This window comes from Aulonocara stuartgranti (assembly GCF_965226115.1).
Source record: "Aulonocara stuartgranti genome assembly, chromosome: 10".
In the NCBI taxonomy this organism is placed as follows: domain Eukaryota; kingdom Metazoa; phylum Chordata; class Actinopteri; order Cichliformes; family Cichlidae; genus Aulonocara; species Aulonocara stuartgranti.
The window spans coordinates 6,428,535-6,448,024 of NC_138946.1; the positions used below are offsets into that span (position 1 = coordinate 6,428,535).

General features: G+C 40.1%; 1 protein-coding gene across 1 annotated transcript in view; it reads right to left on the bottom strand.

Moving 5' to 3' along the window:
- lig3 (ligase III, DNA, ATP-dependent) overlaps positions 1-18,207 on the bottom strand; it is a 19,084-nt gene extending 877 nt beyond the window's left edge. Inside the window, exons 1-20 of the mRNA XM_082549301.1 lie at positions 18,096-18,207; positions 15,896-16,476; positions 14,619-14,747; positions 13,698-13,916; positions 13,438-13,589; positions 13,145-13,311; positions 12,341-12,418; positions 11,351-11,519; positions 9,225-9,380; positions 8,146-8,277; positions 7,955-8,034; positions 5,682-5,769; positions 5,527-5,604; positions 5,274-5,397; positions 3,481-3,623; positions 3,302-3,376; positions 2,892-3,038; positions 2,268-2,418; positions 1,124-1,203; positions 915-998 (exon numbers count right to left, since the gene is read on the bottom strand). Of these exons, the coding sequence (XP_082405427.1) occupies positions 915-998; positions 1,124-1,203; positions 2,268-2,418; positions 2,892-3,038; positions 3,302-3,376; positions 3,481-3,623; positions 5,274-5,397; positions 5,527-5,604; positions 5,682-5,769; positions 7,955-8,034; positions 8,146-8,277; positions 9,225-9,380; positions 11,351-11,519; positions 12,341-12,418; positions 13,145-13,311; positions 13,438-13,589; positions 13,698-13,916; positions 14,619-14,747; positions 15,896-16,448 (2,805 nt within the window). The 5' untranslated portion in view covers positions 16,449-16,476; positions 18,096-18,207. The remainder of the gene's footprint in view (positions 1-914; positions 999-1,123; positions 1,204-2,267; positions 2,419-2,891; positions 3,039-3,301; positions 3,377-3,480; positions 3,624-5,273; positions 5,398-5,526; positions 5,605-5,681; positions 5,770-7,954; positions 8,035-8,145; positions 8,278-9,224; positions 9,381-11,350; positions 11,520-12,340; positions 12,419-13,144; positions 13,312-13,437; positions 13,590-13,697; positions 13,917-14,618; positions 14,748-15,895; positions 16,477-18,095) is intronic.
- Between the last annotated feature and the right edge of the window lie 1,283 nt (positions 18,208-19,490).

Sequence of the window (19,490 nt, forward strand, 5' to 3'; positions counted from 1 at the left end):
GAAGAAAAAGACTATTTGATATAAAGACATAAAAAGGCTTTGTAGAGCTCAGTCTGTGATTAATATCAGTCCAACTCTAACAGTCAGTAAACCTTAACAGAATCTCTTCACGTCCAAAGAAGAATTTACAAACTCTGAATTTGTTGCAGTCTCACAGGGGACACCTGCATTAAAGGATGCACACCCAGGCCTTGTTGAAATATAAACTATTGTGGCAGTAATTAAGGAACAAACAGCCAGTTTCCGCTTGTGATTGCTTGAGATAGTGGAATGGTGTTAGTGAGGTGGCCACATTTCACAGAGTGAAGACAAACTCTGTAAAGGTCAGACCAGGATGTGAATAAACATTCAAGTTGGATCTAACAATCACAGCGGCTGCTCGGCCAATACTCAGCACAAACCGGCCTGTTGACCTGGTTCAGTTAATGACCTCATATACGCAACATTGTACATGTAAACTTTTCTTCAGAAATTGGGAATTATTGGCATAATTCTAGCTTCAAAAACAGTCCATAAGCTGGTTAAAGGTTCCCCTGCCCGTTCCTGTTTCTGTCCTTTGACAGCAGTTACCAGAGTTGCAAATATAAAGAGCCACTAAACCGCCAAATTTGGAATATTTGTATCTTTAACACTGTACTGAAAACGAGAAAAAAGTTTTAAAACTGTCAAGATTTTATTAGTCAGCTGGCCTCTGAGTGTTGTAATCTATAACCTGTCAAAGCCATAAACAACGCACTGATGCACTAATTTTAGAACAGGATTACAGTTTTTAACAAACAGTTACTTTGTTTTATGATTGTCAGACCTTAAAAGAAACTTAAAGATGGATTTAGTTTAATAATCCTAAATAGCATTCGTTTCTTCACATTAACTGCGTCCACAGAACACATTTAAACACACGTTGTGTTACTAACCTTGTCATTCCTTGGCTCCAGTTTCTGTGAGGTAGCTTTTGCTTTAGTTTGTCCGTTGCTGTGGACACTCTCACTCTTCTTCACCTGATAAGAAACAGTCTAACGTTAGGTCATCACTGCAGCTTTGGGTTTGCGCCTTGTGCAATTCTCGTGTTCTCTAACGATGAAACTTTTCTTTAATGTAGCACATGAGATGTAAAGAACATTACCTTCTTAGCACTGGGTGCGTCTGAGCTGGGAGTGCGAGGCTGGGATTTCACCGCCTTGGCTTTGGGTGGAGTGCTGCTGCCTGCAGAGTGCATGTTATTGATTACACTTATAACAAAGCAGCATTTGCAGCACTGGGGTCACTTTAAAGTGTCCACAAATTTATTTCTGCATTATATTAACTTGAATTATGAACCAATGTCTAGAATAAAGGACATGCATATAAACATATCTGTGTGAGCCTGCTTCTTTAAGTAGAGACATTAAAGGTGAACAGAGTTACTTTACTCTTAGATATCACTATTAAATTACTGCAGTTGATTAGTTACGATAAGAAATATTTCCTGTATTAGAAGTTTCTGAAATGTTGTGTTTAGTTGCGTAAACTAAGTTTAAAACAGTTAAAGCATCATGCAAATATTTATAAAGTTTTGCACGATGCGAGCAAACCTGCAGAATCTAGACAGGAGTGTTTGGTTTATGTGTAAAATTCTATTATCATTGGTGGAAAACAATTTACTGGTTAAAAAAAATATTTTTATCTTCAAGGGGGAAAAAAAAAAGCAATGCTCTAATAAATGTCCACTAACCTGCAGATAAATCTTAAAATCTCACATATGCATTTATGGAATTTTCTTAAATAAACATCTGCATGATTCCAGGAAGGGCAGAGACGCCTGCAAGTTGAAAGCGATTCATTTGAAATCTCAGGGTCCCTCCTCAGTCTCAGGCCAGACTGTCAACAAGCTCAGTGCATATTCTGCACATTGTGTTGCAGACACAGTCAAAGCATCACCTCAATCATAACTGGAGGGTTTTACTTATTGTGTGTGCAAAGATGCTAAACTTTAACCCAGTTACAATGAAACAACGAGGCCTCAAACATTTTAACAATACCTATTCTGCCTCAAATACAAGGTTATGAATTTACTGATTATGTAAACAAAGCTGTATCAATAGCATTGGTGGCATTTTAAAGGGAAGTTTCCAAAAATTAAAAACAAGAGTCTTTAACCACAAATAAATTGTGGTCATTTGAATCTTCACTTTTTAAAGTATTAAGTGTAACTCAAACCTAATCTTAGGTAAATCCGGACACACAACAACAATGTAATTTCCCTTTATGTACGTGACTTGTGAACTTACTCGTCTTCTTGGGCGGAGCGCCTTTGTTGGAGGAGGACGATGGCGAGCTTCCTCCGCTGTCCCCCCCCGATGAGCCCTTGTCATCGTTGGATGTAGACGGACCTGCTGTCACTTTGAAGTCGCAGTTCTCCTTCGATATGCGGTACAGCTCCTGTGCAGAGTGATGAAATGACAACATGGGCTTCGGCCAAGAGATGTAATGTTCTGTGTCAGTGGAGATTGAAGACCCGTGCCGGATTCAAATAATTAAGCCCAGGCATGTTTTACTGCCTCGGCCAATATTTCAACTCATCCGTCAATACTCGCGGGAAGACTGCAAATTTGCTCCTCCTCCCCGCCGTTTCAATCATACTTCATGCTGTCCCCCTGGGTGCTTTGTTTAACAGTGGGATTAATTATTCCATTCCTCCCGTCACCTGTATTACTACACATCCTCCCATTTTTCCCCCATCATATTTTACAATAGAAAGCAATTAGCAACAAGCATCCCTAGAAGATACGCCTCAGTTTTAAATGAATGGCTGATTTCTAAAACGTCTTTTGTGCCGTCTCAATAAAACTTCATCACTGAGCAGCGGCTAATTCTTTCTCAAGCACTACAAATCAAAAACGCTGATATCCTACTTTAAGCTGGTGCAAGTTGGTGGCGCTCTTCCAGTCCTTGTCATCGCGGATTCTCGTCATGCGGGGGAAGCGGATGGAGATGCCATCAGCGGTGTGCATTTCCGATTTGGAAAACTCTGCGCCTGTGATCTCCCACACAGGTGCTTTCTGTAGCACAGGAAACACATAATCATATATAAAAGCCACAAAGGGTCACTGCATGCATTAAAAACACCTCCCATCTCAGAGCCCGTCATTATCTCGGCGCTTTTCGGGGGTAATTCATTTAAAGGAATTCCTGTGGATACATGCAAGAGACGCTTTCAACTTCTAATTTCATTCAAAGGGTGTGCAGTATCCAGATATACAACTGTGCTCTGCGTGAACAGGCCTGCTGGGAAATCCAAATGTGCTGAGTAGTGACATCTCACCTCAGGATCGCGGATAATGAAATCTGGATAATAGTTCTTGATGATTTTCAACCAGCCAGGGATTTTGCTTGGCTCCTACATTAAGACACAAACACACACAGACACACAAAAGATTAATTTTCAATTTTATGATATCAGCTCAATATTCCTGGTTAACCTCTAAGTGGATTCTCTCTGACCTTGCTGATTTTGATCACATCCAGCTCTTTCTGGAGCCTGGCCAACATGGCGTCGTCGTAGCCTCCGGAGCACTTGGTGACTGTGCACCATTTCTTGGAGTCTGGGTCGTAACAGCCCATTAGAAAACTGGACATGATGCCCCCTGGTGGGTAGAAGAAGACGCGCAAGCATTAGGTGAACTGCTTCCCACAGAATAGTCTCTCCACCAGCACCGACTTCTCAAAACCTGCCTCTTCAAATTATCTTTTTTTCTCCTTCCCACTCACTTCCTACAGCCTCTTACGACAAGCGTTTCATCTGATTTATTGTTTCTGCTCTATTAGCTCGTTTTCAACTACACGAGTCGTTTCATTAAGCACGCTTTGAAAACTTGTACCTTTCTCGTTGTGTTTGTTATGTTGTTGCACACTCATTAGCCAGCCTCCTCAATGGCCCCTGCTTCAAATCTCACCTGCTTCTCTATTTCACCCATTGGCATCTTCTCCTTATGTAACAGCCTGTATCTGCACATTTTTCATATGAAATCCTCCAATTTGGTTATGTTTTCCCAGAGTAACGGAGCTGTCTTGTTAATTTCATCATCCTATCTAAACATAATACATGCAAGAATCGTGTATTTATATTTTTGCTTTGTGGCTGAACGTGAAGTGTCACACCTGCAGAAGGCTTGACCCCGTCTTTCACAGCAAAATTAAAAGTTGGGGGCAAAAGTAAAACTGTCTTAACCGTTCAAAGCTGTTTTCATACATGAACTCCAACAAATGTCTGGAGAATACAGTCAGGAAATCATCTGAAGCTGTCCTTTTTCCCCTGCAGCACACAGCAGGAGAGATTTCGCATCAGACTAATTCTCACTGCTGGAAAAAAATTGTTCAAGAGAAGTAGCTGCCTGACTGAAGCGTGTGTGGACTAACTGGACTATTACACACACGCTGTACTCGCACTGCACAGATCATCGCAATCAGATGTCACTTTGTTAAAAGCCTTTAATGTCCTGACTGCGTCAGACATTTCATTTCAGTTCAGTTCAATTCTATTTTTGTAGTTCCAATTCACAACAGCAGTTGTCTCAGTGGGCTATCGTACTGGAAGATAAAGACTACAGCCCAGACAACCCAGTATAAGCCTGTACTTGGTGACAATAGGAACAAAGAAATCCCCTTTAACAGGAAGCAGGAACAGCTATCCACCACAAGAGGGCGTAAAACAAAAAGAGCACAGAAAGAGGCCACAAAATAAAGAGAAATCAGTCAAAAGTTAACGGCGTGCAGTAGCGGCATTTAACCACACCAGGAGAGAAAAGGGGTGACTGGAGAAGTGCTCGGTGCATTATGGGAAATGTCCAAGCAGTCTGAGTCCATAACTAAGGAATAGTTGAGGGTCACCTGATCCAGCCATAACTGTAAGCTTTATCAAAAAGGAACATTTGAAGCCGAATCATTAAAGTAAAGATGGTATCTGTCTCCTGAACACAAGCTGGAGCTTCCACAGAACAGAGAGGCCCTGACAGCTTTAGGCTCTGCCTCCATTCTACTTTTAAAACGTGTAAAAATCACAAATAAACCAGAGAAAAGTGCTCTATTTGGATAGTATAGTGCAACGAGGTCTTTGCATTCCCACATGTGCTTTTGTTGGGTAATGTCTATAGTTCAGTGATCCATTAAATGTGTGAAAATGGCTTAAATCACCCCATTTTATGGCGAAACAGAATTGTCAGGGTGAATAAAATAAAGCATCAAGAATGGGAAAAGACTCCATGCCTAATGAAGCAGATGGTTAAGGCTTTACAGACCGTTTGAGCCTTTCCCGTAGAAGGCTCCCAGCACCACCAGGTCAGCTGTGTCTGCCATCGCCCCTTCATTCAAATAGTCCTTCTTTACTTTCAGCCAGTGGCGCTTCCCCGGCTCATAGGTGCTCTGAGACACGCAGATATAAAGCCTCATCATCGCAATGTTTCAGCTACACGTACAGTTTAAGCATAACTTGAGAAATTGAACAGTAAATAAATCTGATTACCAAACGCCGTCATCAATGAACCAACTCACCTTTACGTCTTTTAGCACCAGACCTTCAAGTCCCTCCCTGATGACACGAGTTATCATATCCGCCAGATCCCCTGCTCTCTGACACACACACAGACGCACACGTTTTTAACATGTGTACGCATACAGCACAAAGACGCATTCACAGTTATACTTACAGTGACGTGCTTCATCTCTGAGAACAGGATCCTGTTGGGGACTTCAACCATGTTGTCATGCAGGAACTTCCTGCGTTCACACAGAGGCCTGAAGAAGACAGAAAGCCAGCGGACACGTGAAAATCCACGTTTTCTCTCCGCAGTGCTCTAAAAGTTTGTAAACTTCTGGCTTTGCCTGGGATTCAAACTCCACTCGCACGGGTAAAATCCTCTGCTGCATCCCCACCTCCACATTTTTGCTCTTTATAGTCCTCACCTGATCTGCTGTGCTGGTGGGTTATTCCACGAAGAATCAATTAGTGCCTCCCAGCTGAGCCCCACAGAATCAGCCAATGTTTTGGTACAGTAATTTTTAGGATACCAGATAAAATCAGCCAAAACAAAATATGCCCACCTATGCTGTGGCGGTCCATTGTGAATAAGGGAGTGGCTGAAAGAAGCTTCTTCTTTTAACTTTAAGTATATTCAATAAAGGCATTCAAAGTTTTACCTTTATACTACGAAAACACTCAGTTACAGGCCTTTGAATTATCTAAGGGTGGGTGCAGCACTTTTTGAGAGTAACTTCATAAATTTAGTAAGTACAACGAAATTCTCAGGAGTGGAAAACACAGTTAAGCTCTGTGTAAATCAACTTTATACTTTATACCATTATTTCTATGAGCAACTCTGAGCATAAATATCATTACATGTGTCACAATTTTAATAGGAAAACTTCACCGTTTAACTTATATTACATACAGTTAGAGGAAATAAGCACTGGAAGTCTGGATGTTTAATCTGTTGTCTGATAATACACAGGAGGGCATTAAAAAAGTGCATTGTGGGTAAACTCACGGGGCTCATATCACCATGAGAGAGAGGTGATTAGTCAAAGCTAGTTATGACTTATAAAAGGTCCCTTTTTATGAACTCTCTGATGCCAGGCAATCAGATTCTGGAGCCAATCCCCTCTGGCAGGAGGGAGTATTGGAGAAGTGCTCAGTGCATTCTGGGAAGTCCCCCAGTAGTCAGTGCCCAAAGGAGCATAACTAAGGAAGGATTCAAGGTCACTTGATCAAGCCATAACTCTAAGCTTTATCAAAAAGGAACATTTGAAGCCGAATCATTAAAGTAAAGAACTGAAGTTTCCACAGAAGAGAGAGGCCCATGGCTCCATGCCCAGTGAAGTGGATGGTTTAGGCTTCACCCTGGACATAAAGTTTTTGAGTCACTCCCCTCTGGCAGGAAGCTGCAAACCCATCGGGATCAATACTTCACTGCATTCAAACAGCAGCTTCTTTCCATCTGCAGCGGAACTGCTCAACAAAGCCTCCTCCACTGATTCACTTTATAATCACTGTTTTCCATTAACACACCATTATGCTTATTCAGCCCATTAACATTTGCACATTGGACTCCACTGCACTCCATATACATTTGAAAATTTATATTTATATATTCTCATAGTGCCTCTATAGAAGAACAGCTTAAGTATTTGTCCAACAAATTGAAGATCTCTGGTTCGTTCCTGCGAGGAAGAAAAATCCATTTGTGGAAGGCATTAAAAAAAAAAAAGTATGTACCAAATCAAACTACCTGAGCACACAAGCATGATTTTGTGCTTTTGTATCAAACATTCACTCACATTTATACTTGGATGAACACAGTGAACAGCAAACTGGGGCTCAGCATCTTGTATGAGGATACTTAGGCATGCAGACTGAAGCAGGGATCAATCCCCAACCTTCCAATTAGCTCTACAGCTACCTTCGATATAAGGGAGCAGCTGAAAGTAGCCGTTATATATTTTACTTTTGCACCACTGTTACACAAAGTCACATTACTTGTTTGTGTTAACACTTGGAAATAAATGTGATTCTGGTTCTGAGGTTTGCATAAATTAATTTTGATTTTTAAGGATCCTCAGACACCCTGTTACATGAACTACTCTTGCTCAAGTGGATGTGAATTTGAAGGTCACTAGATGCTGAAGACTGGTCCTCAGTGTCCTTCATTAATCATTTCAAAGTCCCCCTGTTCCAGACATACAAGCTCGAGTACTGATAATAAGTTATTATTTTCTTTCGTTAGAAAAAAAGGACTGCAAATAAAGTGAAATCTTTCCATAAAACCACAAATTAACCACATAACAGCGAGTGAGCAAACCACAAGGACAGAGCAGCCTATTAATGTTAAAAACGACATGCTTGCATCATCCCCATAAGGGGTTACTCTGCACAGTGAAGTGCAAAGTCATTTCTGAGACAAAGGATGGATTGAAAGAGCATTACCTCTCCATGAGACTCACACCATTGAAGTAGATACAGTCAAAAACAAAAAGGCACACCTTGGCGTCTTGAAAGGCTGCTTTCTGAAGGGAGAGGAGAGGAAGGTTTGTGGGGTGACAAGAAAGCCAAGAGGGAGAAAGTAAAAAAAGCTGTGTGACAAAACAAAGAGCATAAAGTGGCTGCAGTGTTCTCACCTTGTGTACACCCAAGGTCCCGAAGGGCAGGGGTTTACTGGTCTTTGTGTCAATTAGGAGGACTTCAGCATCCAGTATCATGCTGTGGCCACCAGGAAAAGCCTGAGGGATGTATTCTTTGAAATGGGCCACCTGAAACATCAACACAGACACACACAGGGAGCTCAGTTACTGAGTGGAAACAAATACCATGTGACAACAACAACTATTACAACAAACACAAACCTGTAAAAACAATAGGTTTCATTAATAAAGTGCATTATTTTCAACCAAAAAATGTTTTAAAAAGCAAAGATCAAATGAGACATTTGATGCTCGTGGTTCAGGCTTGTACCCACCATCCTCTTTTATAACACTGTGGGGGATGATCTAAACAGTTCTCTGCCGTTATCATTCATCAGAATAAAGAACATTAGGTACCTTGGACTGTTGTAATTAGACTCCATTCCCACCCCCACAGAATGTTAACCTAGCATTAACATAAATTGCCTAATTACAGCGGCTGAGGCTGCATAATTAGCCATTTGGCTGATGGGCTGCAATGACAAGACGGTCACTCAAGACAAAATGTCTGAAGCCTTCAGGCTAGAGGACTAAAAGTGGACTGCAGACACCATAAAAACAAGTACCAGGCTTTAAAATGCCTCAGAAAGCATAGGCTGCACTTCCACATGAGAAGCCTGGAAAAATATGGTGTGTATACATCACGCACAAGAGCTACATGGCTTTTTCCAACTTGTGCCATGCTTGGCATCCTCTTCTTTATGATTGTTGTGAAGTGCGTTTTGTGTGCACCGAAGCAATTTCAAAGGGCTAATGAACATGATGCAGAGCTATTTATTCCTGCATGTTTAAGTCTCTGTGCATCATGCTGAGAAAGCAAATGCTGGAAAATCACTGTGGGAAATGTCTGAATTTCACGCTGGGAAAATACCTTTAAGCTGCTAATCCTGCCGGGGCAAACCTGAACACACTGCATCCTGATGAGCATTGTTACATTAATCAGTAAATAGCTTCACGGACCGGGAGCCCGCACATTTGCATCTGTGCTGTCTGTGCATGTGCGCGATAAGACTGACTTTGTGAGGCAGCACTGGTTTGAGGCTGCGACTGAAGTAGCTGAAGTTGTCTCCGTTCTTGTGGACCTGCACGCGCTCGCCATCGTACTTGATCTCAGAGTACATCCCGTTGGGGCATTTCTTCATGGCGTACTCGATGGATTTACACGCCTCCGCCTGAAACCACAACAAGGAAACAATCGTTTCTGAAGTTCTAATTGCTTTATGTGAACTTACTTTTCATGAAAGGTTTCCCAAGGTTGATCCAATTTAAGAAGACAAACAAGAAAAAAAGGTTATCAATCATGTAGGATTAACAGTAGATTCAACAATTTCCTTCACAATATGAGACCATTAATAAAAACATCCAGTGAGAATCACCAAGTTCGAAACCACGAGGGTGATGAAATTTTGTAAAACTTAAGTTTATGTCAGTATACGCCAAAAAGAGGGCAAACGGTGACATTTAAGTCTCCTCCTGGGATCTTTCAGGGTTTCTGTTGCTGGGAACCTCAGCAGCACACCTGGTTCATTAGAAAACCTTGAATTTCTTTAATCATTAGGAAGTTTTGCAGGCAACTACATGATGTGGACAGACAGAAGATGGCCAAAATTTATTTATTATTGCCATGACTTCAAAGTGACTACTCATTTACACAACACCAACCTAAATGACTATTTTGTATCCACTGAAAGACGATCTAGCGCTTCATCTTCTGCCAGCTCATGTTAGGAGAACAAAGTTAAAACTAATAACACCGAAGTTGCTCGCCTGTGGATCGTTAGAGAACAGCCTGTGCTAATCATTTGTAACCTAAAATGCGATGCGGGGATAGCTGCAGCGCATTTCCATTTTCTTTTATTTGGTGTAATTAAAGGGCCGCTGTGTAATGTGCAATTTAATGGTCTGTAAAACACATTTTAAATCATGCTGAATTAATATTTGCACTTCAGGATGGGTTGGGGACAGTTACGTGTCTGCAGTGCAGAGTTATCTGTAGGATCCAGCTGCTGCGTGTCTGGCTGTCGAGTAACAAACCATCAAAAAAACCAATATATTCTCTAAATATTCAGACATTTTAACTTAACATAAAGTAAACTTTGGCTCATGCTAAATCTTTAAGCAGGCTGCAAACAGACAGAGTGACTCAGCTGAATAGCCAGTCGTTCTCTCAGTGAATGTGTGAAGTTGGGACTGCTTTGTTTAGACTTGATGTATGGCCATCTTAACGACCGCTGCACAGAAAAGTACTTTTGCTCAGGATGAATGACGACAGACAGAAGAGCTGACCTTCTAAACTGAGGATTTTCTGTAATCCACATCTTTTCCTTGCATACAGAACTGCACAAAGCCTTTGAGCACACATCAGATTTAACACCTCTAATCACTACATTGTGATGTTTTTGCAGTGAACCACGGCAAACAAAAGTACGAGTTGCAAGATTTACTGCTGCAGAAGCCTTGAGGCATGCTCAGAGCTCAATCTACAAACAAGATGTTTGTCTATTTTAAAGAGAAACGTGAATGCTGCAGCACAGGATCCACATCATTTTCATCAAACCCCTGATTAACCCAATCCTCTTATAGACCACTCCCACCAGGCTAGAGCTGCTTCCTCACAGGTTAAAGGTGATCACTCCAGGTAACTTTATATTCATCTGTATCGTCACTTCCCTCTAACACACACCGGGGTCAGGGGTTAACTTTTTCTTTTAATTTGTTACCGTGTCTGTATCCCTAATTTATATCCTGGTTTATTTCCACAGGTAACATCCGTCCCGTCCCCTGACACGTGTAATAAATCGGCAAAATAAATGAGGCCATTGCTTGGGGAAAAGTATCCTAATACTTATGTAAATATTTTAATTTTGTACTGTGCATGTGTGTCTTGTGTGATTTATGAGGTCAGAAAGGTCAGATGACAGACATCCTCTATTCCCTAATTGAGTTAATTAAGTTGAATTAGCTCACATAGTTTTTAAATGTGACTGCTTCTTCTTCTTCTTTCTTTTTTTTTTTACATCACTGTGGTTCAAACACCTCAGCTTTGCATTCACATGAAGACTCGGAGATTAAAAGCAGACAAAGACCGTGTGTATGTGCATCTGTACTGTATAATTTGACACTTTTTATTAGGAATCCTTACCAACATGGGCTGGACGGGGGTCATAAGTGAGGCCTCGATAGTGAGGAGTTTCTTAGGTCCTGAACCATTGGACACCTCCTGCTGATTCTTTAACACCCTTTCAATCACGTCTCCCAGATTACGCGAGGCCTTGAAGGCATCGTAAGCGTTTGGATCCACTGCATCCAAGCTGCATAAAGAGGCAACAATGACAGGCTGCTATTAAAAAAATAAAAATCACAGATCACATGATGGTCAGCCTGCATCTGACTGAGAAAACACAGCAGTGTCCTTTCTCTCTAGGGCAGGGACGAGCAATAAGCTGAACTCAATTCTGCTCAATATTAATTTTGTCTCTTTATAAATTACTGGTAAAGTCCTTCACAACAGTCCCAGTTTGTCATGTGGTCCCCTTGGGAAAATTACTGCGCACCCCTGCTCTCTAAATGCCTTCACGCAGCATAACAGTGCCTAACAGATGCCCTCATTGTAGGATCAAGGATCGTGCTTTTTCAGTGCATCTGTAGCCTTGATTTATTACGTTTATTTTTACAGAAGCCCACATATCTTTACCTGAAATGTATAATTTATGACCACAAAGAATGAAAGGTTGGTAAAGATCATAAATTACACAGACAAGATGGTCATAGTCACCATAACGTTGCCCAACAGCCACAAAAATCCTGGTGTGCACTTTTTTTTGTCCTTTTTTTCTCTCTAATGAGGACCATAATTTACAAAAATGATGTTACTGTGATCAAAATGAATTGAAATGAGAGATTAAGAACAGAAACACGGATGATGGGAGTCACAGGGTAGTTTTTCCATAACCTTCTTCACAGTGACTTTTTGAAACTGGACGAGCTGCCCTCTTCTGGTCATTTGAGAGAATGCAGATTTAATGCAGCTTTAAAGCAACTGCCTCACTATTCAGACTTTCCATCTTTGCGTAAAATAAACCTGCCTCTGTCATGTTCAAAGAGAATAACTAAATAATCCAAAGATACTTACACGTGTTTAGCACCAGCGTTCATCTTCAAATCGTGCTTAATTAGGCGAACGATGCATTTCAGGTCATTACTGGTGCATCTGTAGGGAAGGGAAAATTCAGACTATTACTGTGAAGCAAATTCTGAAGCATTACAACATTTCGGGAAGACGAAATCTAAAAGCAAACAAATGACAAATATAAAATGATTGGATTAAAATGCCTTAAAGTGAATAAGGCTGCACACACCTCAGAAAGAACCTGCTTCGTTAGAGGCAGCTGAAAGACGAACACTTGAGCACTGCAAGTTCACTTTACTTGCTTTGCCCTATTAATGTTATAGTATGCTAGCAAACCCTTTAGTTGGTACAGCAAAAAAATAATGTCCATGTCTGTTTACAGCTTGCAAGATGCAATTTATGACAAACAAACATAGCCTGGTGTCTGCTGCAGCGGAGGGGAGAATGTCAAATAAAGATCTTGGGATAATGTACGCGTTTGTGTTAGACATGCCCGAGGCAGGCAATCGAGAAAGGAGGGAAAAGTACACAAATGCAGGCAATAGAAAAAGCCATAAGAAAAAAATAATAAGTGGAAGGAAATAATTGTACCATAAATACTGGAAAATGGAACCTCTAAGTACGTCTTCCTGCTTCTACGGAGCTATCGGAACTTTTACAGGCAGTAAAGCAAAGACGTCACGTGGAGAGGTGCAGCTACAAACACCAAGGTCAGCCTTATTGGGGTTATTTGTAAGAATTACCATATCTTTTAACATTTTAACACTCAGCCTGACTGATATAAAAAATGATTATGTGTTTTATTACTTTTTGGCAATATCCTCCAGCTCGTTCTGCTGCTCATCCTCCTTCGTCAGCTGGGAAAGTCGGGTCAGGGATGCGTCCACTTCTTGGATGGTAAGGAGACTTTTGGCAGCTGGGGGAAATGATTTACTCTCATCAAAGAACATCCTCACCGTCTCAGACACGTCACCCTTAAAAGGAAAAACGAAACAAAAACAGACACGATGTCAAGAGCCTGTAATTCTGCGTTCGTGTTAAGGGTCTGTCCACTTCGAACACCGAAATACTGTAAGAGTGACGATTTATGGACGACAGACCTGCTCCAGATCGCGCACCATGTCATCCTGGTTGCTCCTGAATATGCGGCTGAAGAGTTTTACAATCTGCTTGTCATTGAGGTTGTAGACGCTTTTCACAACACCCGGCAGGAGCAATTTCACAGTCAGGTAAAGATCGCCGTGGAACTTATCTAGGATGGAAGACAAAGGAGAAAATTCACAGAAATGTAAAGATGACGTGCTGGATTTTGTATATATACAGAAAAAGGTAGAAAAAAAAATAAGAGAGAGACAGCTACCTCCACTTGTGCCCTTCCTGAGGAACTTTTCAATAATCTGCGTCTTTGTATTGTAGCTGTTGTTTTCGGCCACCATGGCACAGAGCTTGCGAAACTCTCTGAAGAGGCAGTCTTTGTGCTGGGGGTCACAGAGCTGGGTGGACAGCGCGCTGCCTTGGCTGGCTTTGGCAGGGGAAGATGACGCCCCAGGGCTGCTGCTAGAACTGCCAGCCTTTGTTGCTGTAAGGAGAGTGAAGGGGAACAGTGCAGAGACCATGATTTATTGATCACTATGAAGGGGCCGGAGTGGATTCTGAAAAATGTCAGCCTTTGTACTTAAGCCCGAATTCTCTACAACACTGATACTGGCTGAAACCATTGTTTTCAGAGCACGCCACATTCATATTATTTTTATTCCTATTCTGGCCGTGGCCCTCAGACTGTAGTGCACGAGTTTCCCTGCCTATTCAATCCAGTTTATTACTGGTGGTTTACATCACCACTGGGAATATGAAAGCAGTTTTGCTTCCACCTGTTTATTGCTTCAGTTTGCTGACTTGTGGATACCTGTAATTGAGCTATAAGCTGCAAAGGGAAACTACTAACAGAAAACCGCTTTAAAGATCCCACATAAGTTTGTTTACTTTTCTAAAGTGTTTTCATTTTAATTTAATTTAATTAACGTATGCATTTAGGTCCATTATGGAAAACTGCCAGATTTAGCCTCACAGGCTCATTTCCACCTGCAGTCCCTGGCAGGTTGACAACATTCATTCTATGCATACAAAAGACCCAGAAGCATGTAAGTGATGTGCGTATTTGGTTTACACAACTGCTAGTGACTATCTTGTGAATTCTTTGCATGTTAACGCGTGTAAATTAATAATTAATAAGGACTGTTTTTTCTTTTTTCTGAGTGACTTGAATTTCGACATAACTCACCAGTGAAGCCTGAAAACTTCCTTGGCGCATTGACAGATGGGTCAGCGGGGGGAGCCATCAGCTGACCGGTGGTGTTCAACTTGGCCTGCACCTTCTTTTTTGGACTTGCATTAACTTTGGCCATCAAGTCTGCAAGACAAGGCGAGTGGATTTAGAAGAAAGAAGACCTGAGATGCCCTAACTTATTTATTTAATGTTGACAATATACTAGTGAGATCACACATAAGTGATGTGTATGGGACCTAGCTGTCACAAGACTACATATCAAAGAGTTTGCTGTATAATGCTATATGAATACATAAGCCAGGGCATGCCTACAGTCTTTATGGCTGTTTGTTCATTATCCTGTAACCTGCATTTAACAGCCTACACAAGGAAACCAGGAAATTAATCATTTTCCTCAAGAGAAGCAAAGAAAGCACAAGTTGCATGTATGTGCATGTATGCCCTAAATCTATACACAACCTATGCAAGTACCCAACGCTGCTTACAGCATTTATACTTGTGTCTCTTTTGCACTGCAACCAAAATGCTAGCTGTTGAGTTTCTGGCTTCAAGTTGATCCACTGTCTTCCAGTCAATTACAAAAAAATCAAAACAATTCACAATTACAATAATGTTCAGTTACATTTCCAGGAAGGCATACATCAGGTTACAGCATAGAGTTTCAAAGGGGTTTGCTCCTGCATAGATTTAATATAGATGCATAAATCCAAATTAAATCTCATTTTCCCTAATGACAGTTTAACTATAAATAAATATACAATAAATGGGCGAGTCAATTACTGACAAATATTTTTGACACATTATTGCAGCTTTCACTTGACAAACACTAAGTAAACATGTTGCCATGCCTTCACTGAACGGCCATCTAATTATCTGTACGGGTACAACAAGTAAGTTGACACTGGGCGGGAAGATGTGAGCCACACCACTGGTTTCATGTCAGTATCCCACATGTATTCACAATACTACTAGTATATCAGTCAGCTGCTGCACTTCAACTGATTTGCGGGATTGTGAATTGAAATTTCAAGAATAGATCAGGTCACATCAAAAGTGCACTGCAGCTGAGATTCACTGACTGTTGACTTTATGAACACAGGAGCTTGATCTGATTCCAACAATGGGTAAAATTTTCCTTTGGCCAAGGCTTAAATATTGCCTGTGAGCAGTAGAAGGGTTTAAATATACAATAAATGTATGTTCACAGACAATTTTTCTGCATAAAAAGCATTTTAAAAATGTGAAATTTACATTTTGAGTGGCTTTTGTACCTGAAACGTGTTTATTTATGATCTCCTTGTCAGCATCCTGTAATTCCTCCCAGCCCTCCAGGTCGGTGATATCCTCGATCTTCTTCGTGGTGGCTCTGGCTCTTTCCAGCTTTTCGAATATACACTTCACATGGTACCACTCTTTCATCTCCCCTGCAGACTCACTGAAAGGGTTTGGCACAACTTTGCCTATGCGCACTATTCCCTTCTGGATTTTGTCCTTGCATTTCTTACATCCTGCTGTGCCACGTTTGGCATATTCAACGAGAAACCTCTGATCTGCCATATCCGGCTGATTGGAGAAACTTTGATGCAGGAAAAGCCAGGGAGGATAGTTTGGGAGAAGACTGTGCTTTTGGGATACCGAGGATAATGCAGAGATTTTCCTTGTAAAATGTAACTCATGAAAAGACAAAGGTAGACGCTCAGCACATGAATAGACAGAAAAGGCCCTACACAACCTGAAGTGTTTCTGACATCTAACAAGTTTTCCACTGGGATTTAGGACTACGCAGATAGTCTTTTGAAGCAATAAAATGAGAGTTTTCTGCATTAAGTTGCAATGATGAACAGTTCAGAACCTAAAAAAAGCAAAAGGATATAATGGTTAATGACACAGCTTTCTTTTAAATACAAGGTACGTCAATATACTAAAAAAAAACCTAATGCTAACAGCTCTAATAAAAGGTTCACTGACTCAGCAATATGTTATGCATTCATTGCAAGTGTAAATTTCCTGATTCCAGTTAGGCAGTAACATTGCTTCCCACTGCACATTCACAGGGCTTCTGCAGGGTTCATAAAGGCAAATTTATTACATTGGATCCCTTTTTAAGGCAATTTAATACAATTTATAGTTGTATAATCCAAAATATTAATGATAAATGGAAAGCTAGTAGGGCCAGTATGACAAAACATTATTTGTAATATTTCAGCACTTACATAAAATTCATATAAAAATGTTTTTAACGACACAACTGAATTACTTCATGCAATGCTGACCTAAATCAGTGCGACTCTGGAGCCACATGAGTCTCTTTGATCCCGCTCTTGTGGCTCCAGGTGGCTTTGACAAAACAATTAGCAATCCCTGAAGAAATGGACTACGAATCCAAAAAACAAACAGAAAAACAAACAAAAAAAGCCCACAAAATGAAACTTAGACTGGTCGTTTTTTGTTTGTTTTACTACTTTTAAAGCTATTGTGTTGTTATACGTTTTATTTATTGTCAAAATAGGCTACTTTTGCATTTCAAAAATTTTTGTTGGTAATAAAATAAATAGATTAAAAAAATAACACTTACAAAAATTATATACAAATGGCATTATCATAATGAAAATACTAACAGTTCCAGATAAGCATAACTAGGCTGCAGCAGAGTAGCCGCATGTGGGAAAATAATTTTGTTTCCTCCACCTATTAGTAACGTTGATAGGCTGACTTATAGTAATGGGCTGTGTAGCCTTCTTTATAAGGCTCCAATATCTTCTGTGGCTCCATTCAGAGTTTTTAAGTAAAAAAAAAAAAGCCCTACATTTCGACGATAAATTACACAGATTTCAGTAGGCAGTAAACAAGGAAAAGGTCAGGATGCTCCATGCATACAAACATGACCTTACAATTCTCTAACACAAATCTACAAAAAACAAAAGAGCACACGGATTATCCTGTTGGACAGAACAAAAAAAGTAAAAGACTATTACATGTCATATATAAGCTTTGGAATAATGGCAAACAGCTAAAATTTAAAGGATTAACGAACACAGATGTATCAAAGTGCTCTAGAGTGTCACTGGACAGTTTTTCTATCTTGTTTATTCTTTACTGTAGTGACTTTAATGCAACACAATGTTTTCAGTTCAAGGCTAATAAAGGATTTTGGAAAAGACACAAAGTACACGTTGACTTATTTTAATATTTACGCATATTTGAAAAAAGAAAAAAAAAAAACAGCGTGCCTATTCAGTTACACAAACGTGCATTTTTAAATGTTAACGTTAAGCGCACCTCCAAAACATCCGACGTGTAAGTTTGCTGACACGAAGGCAAGTGGATATGCTCACTAACGTTAGCATTAGCAATGCTCACTTTGTTCTACGCTCGAAGGAAATTATCACGTCGACTTAATAGACTGCACACCAGTTATCACAAATACTTTAACATGCTACTAAAAGTGCTACACGTGTTTATGTACTGTACCTTAGAGAAGCCGAGTAAACGGTAATAGGACGCTTTAAACTGCTAGCACTCCTCATTGTTGTTAGCCAACAGCCCAGCGACGTTAAGTCAGCGTAATTGCAATTTAAATATGCAAAGCCTTTCCGGTTTGGCTCCGCAAAAATAAAAGTACTGAAATCTGTAGTAGTTCGATTGAGAACAGTTCCGACTATTTACGACTCGTATGTAACTCCGTTGTACTAATTGCAAGAAACCGTCCTCTTACAAAAATAGTAAGAGGTGCCCTAATTTGTGTCCAAAAGGAAACTTCGCGCTTTATTTTAAAAGACAAGCAACCATTTCCGGAAACTCTCTGCTTAACCCCGATTAACTTGACACAACTAGCAATCCTAAAGGGGCTAGTGTGTAGGCTAAGAAGCATGGGCTGCAGCCTTTTTTTCCTTTCCAAAAACTTTATTTATACAAATATAAACAGCAACGTATCAATAACAATGACAGTATATTACCAAAGTTACATTCAAAAAGAGGTAAATAAAGTTCCAGGGAACAGTTGAAACGTAATAATGAGAGAATAATGAGAGGTAAAGAGTAAAAATTACATAATAATATTTGGAAACTGTGATAGAGATCGCACCAAAGTTTCTTCTGCATTCGATTTGCTTTGATTAGTCAATAATTTTATACATATCAAGTACTGTTAGGGTCGTTGCCGCCGTTTTAGTTTTCGAATCTCATCTATGCTAAAACTAAAGAATGATATCCATTAAAAATATACCAACATTTTTTTTAATTAATTTTATTTTTCCTACATGAAACGTCCCCAGAATTATCAGAAACTTCGCTAGAAAACAAATGTTCACAAAATAAAACAGCTGTATCACAAAACATGGGCATTTTACCTGTTTTTTGTTTTGTTTTTTTAATTAAAAACTATTGCACATTAATCCCGCATATTTTGGAATACATATACTAACAAAATAAATGAGAAATAGTTTATTTATTTAAATCACAGAAATAATCAATATTCAGTTTAAACCTTCCCAGGCTTTAAATTACTATTGCTATTTTAAAGTATTATTATTATTATTATTATTATTATTATTTTAGTCACAATGCAGTATTTGTCTGATATGTCTGGTCCATGTTCTATATTTGTAACATGGAATTCATTATAAGATAACAACCTATGGACTGTGGACTTCAGGAAGCACACAGCCCCCCCCCCCATCATCCTGACTGACACCCTCATCACCTCTGTGGACTCATTCCGCTTCCTGGGTACCACCATCACCCAGGACCTGAAGTGGGAGCCCACCATCACCTCCGTCATACACTCAAAAAAAATGAAACGTTGACTTTAATTAAAATTATTTTGTCAACAGGTTCCACGAAATTGAATTATGTTAGTTCAAAGCA